General features: G+C 42.4%; 1 protein-coding gene across 1 annotated transcript in view; it reads right to left on the minus strand.

Annotated features, from left to right (window-relative positions):
• Positions 1-6: 6 nt before the first annotated feature.
• Positions 7-823, minus strand: part of LOC106870486 (leucine-rich PPR motif-containing protein, mitochondrial) — a 13313-nt gene continuing 12496 nt past the window's right edge. The window contains exon 12 of the mRNA XM_014916599.2: positions 7-105. Coding sequence (XP_014772085.2) covers positions 10-105 — 96 coding nt within the window. The 3' untranslated portion in view covers positions 7-9. The remainder of the gene's footprint in view (positions 106-823) is intronic.

Raw genomic sequence — 823 nt, forward strand, 5'->3', positions numbered from 1 at the left:
AAAATAGCACTAACCATATCCTCTGATTAACTGGAACAGCATCTCATCCCTATCAACACCAAATAAATTCTTAGTCATCTCCACAAGTTGTTCCAATTCAGAAATCTTAAACAAGAAAAAAAAAAACAAAAAAAAAACATTGAATATTAAAAAACAAAAACACACAAACACATCACAGGTATTACTACAAGTCAATATACTGCTCATCACTCATCAATTTCAAGGAGCTACCACTGATAACAGCAGTGAACTTGGCCTTCCTGTGGCACCTACTTGTAGTTAGATTGACTGGACCACTGACAGTTGTCTTAGTTCTAGACTTAAGACAGTATGGCAGTGTGGTATACTGTAATACCAACTGTTAGGTGGACTAGGCTGTTGGTGGTTGTCTTGGTTATGTACACAGATGACTATACCACATTGTGGTATCTATTTACAGCTAGATAGACTGGACTGTTGGCTATGGACAGTGTAGTGACAGGATATGAGGTGTTGACCTTTAGGCTGGGTCTCTGCTACTGTAAGGACTCCATAGTGTTTTGATGTAAATGACTTGAGGGGGTTTGTAGATGTGGAGGAGGATGGAGAGGAAGAGGGAGTATGGAGAAGTAGGGAAGAAGAATGGAAAGTTGGAGAGGGAAGTATGGAGGGGCAGAGGGGAAAGTATGAAAGGGCAGAGGGGAAAGTATGAAAGGGCAGAGGGGAAAGTATGAAAGGGCAGATGGGAAAGTATGGAAGGGCAGGGGGGAAAGTATGAAAGGGCAGATGGGAAAGTATGGAGGGGCAGAGGGGAAAGTATGAAAGGGCAGAGGGGAAAGTATGG

The sequence above is a fragment of the Octopus bimaculoides genome, chromosome 11 (genome assembly GCF_001194135.2).
Source record: "Octopus bimaculoides isolate UCB-OBI-ISO-001 chromosome 11, ASM119413v2, whole genome shotgun sequence".
Lineage (NCBI taxonomy): Eukaryota > Metazoa > Mollusca > Cephalopoda > Octopoda > Octopodidae > Octopus > Octopus bimaculoides.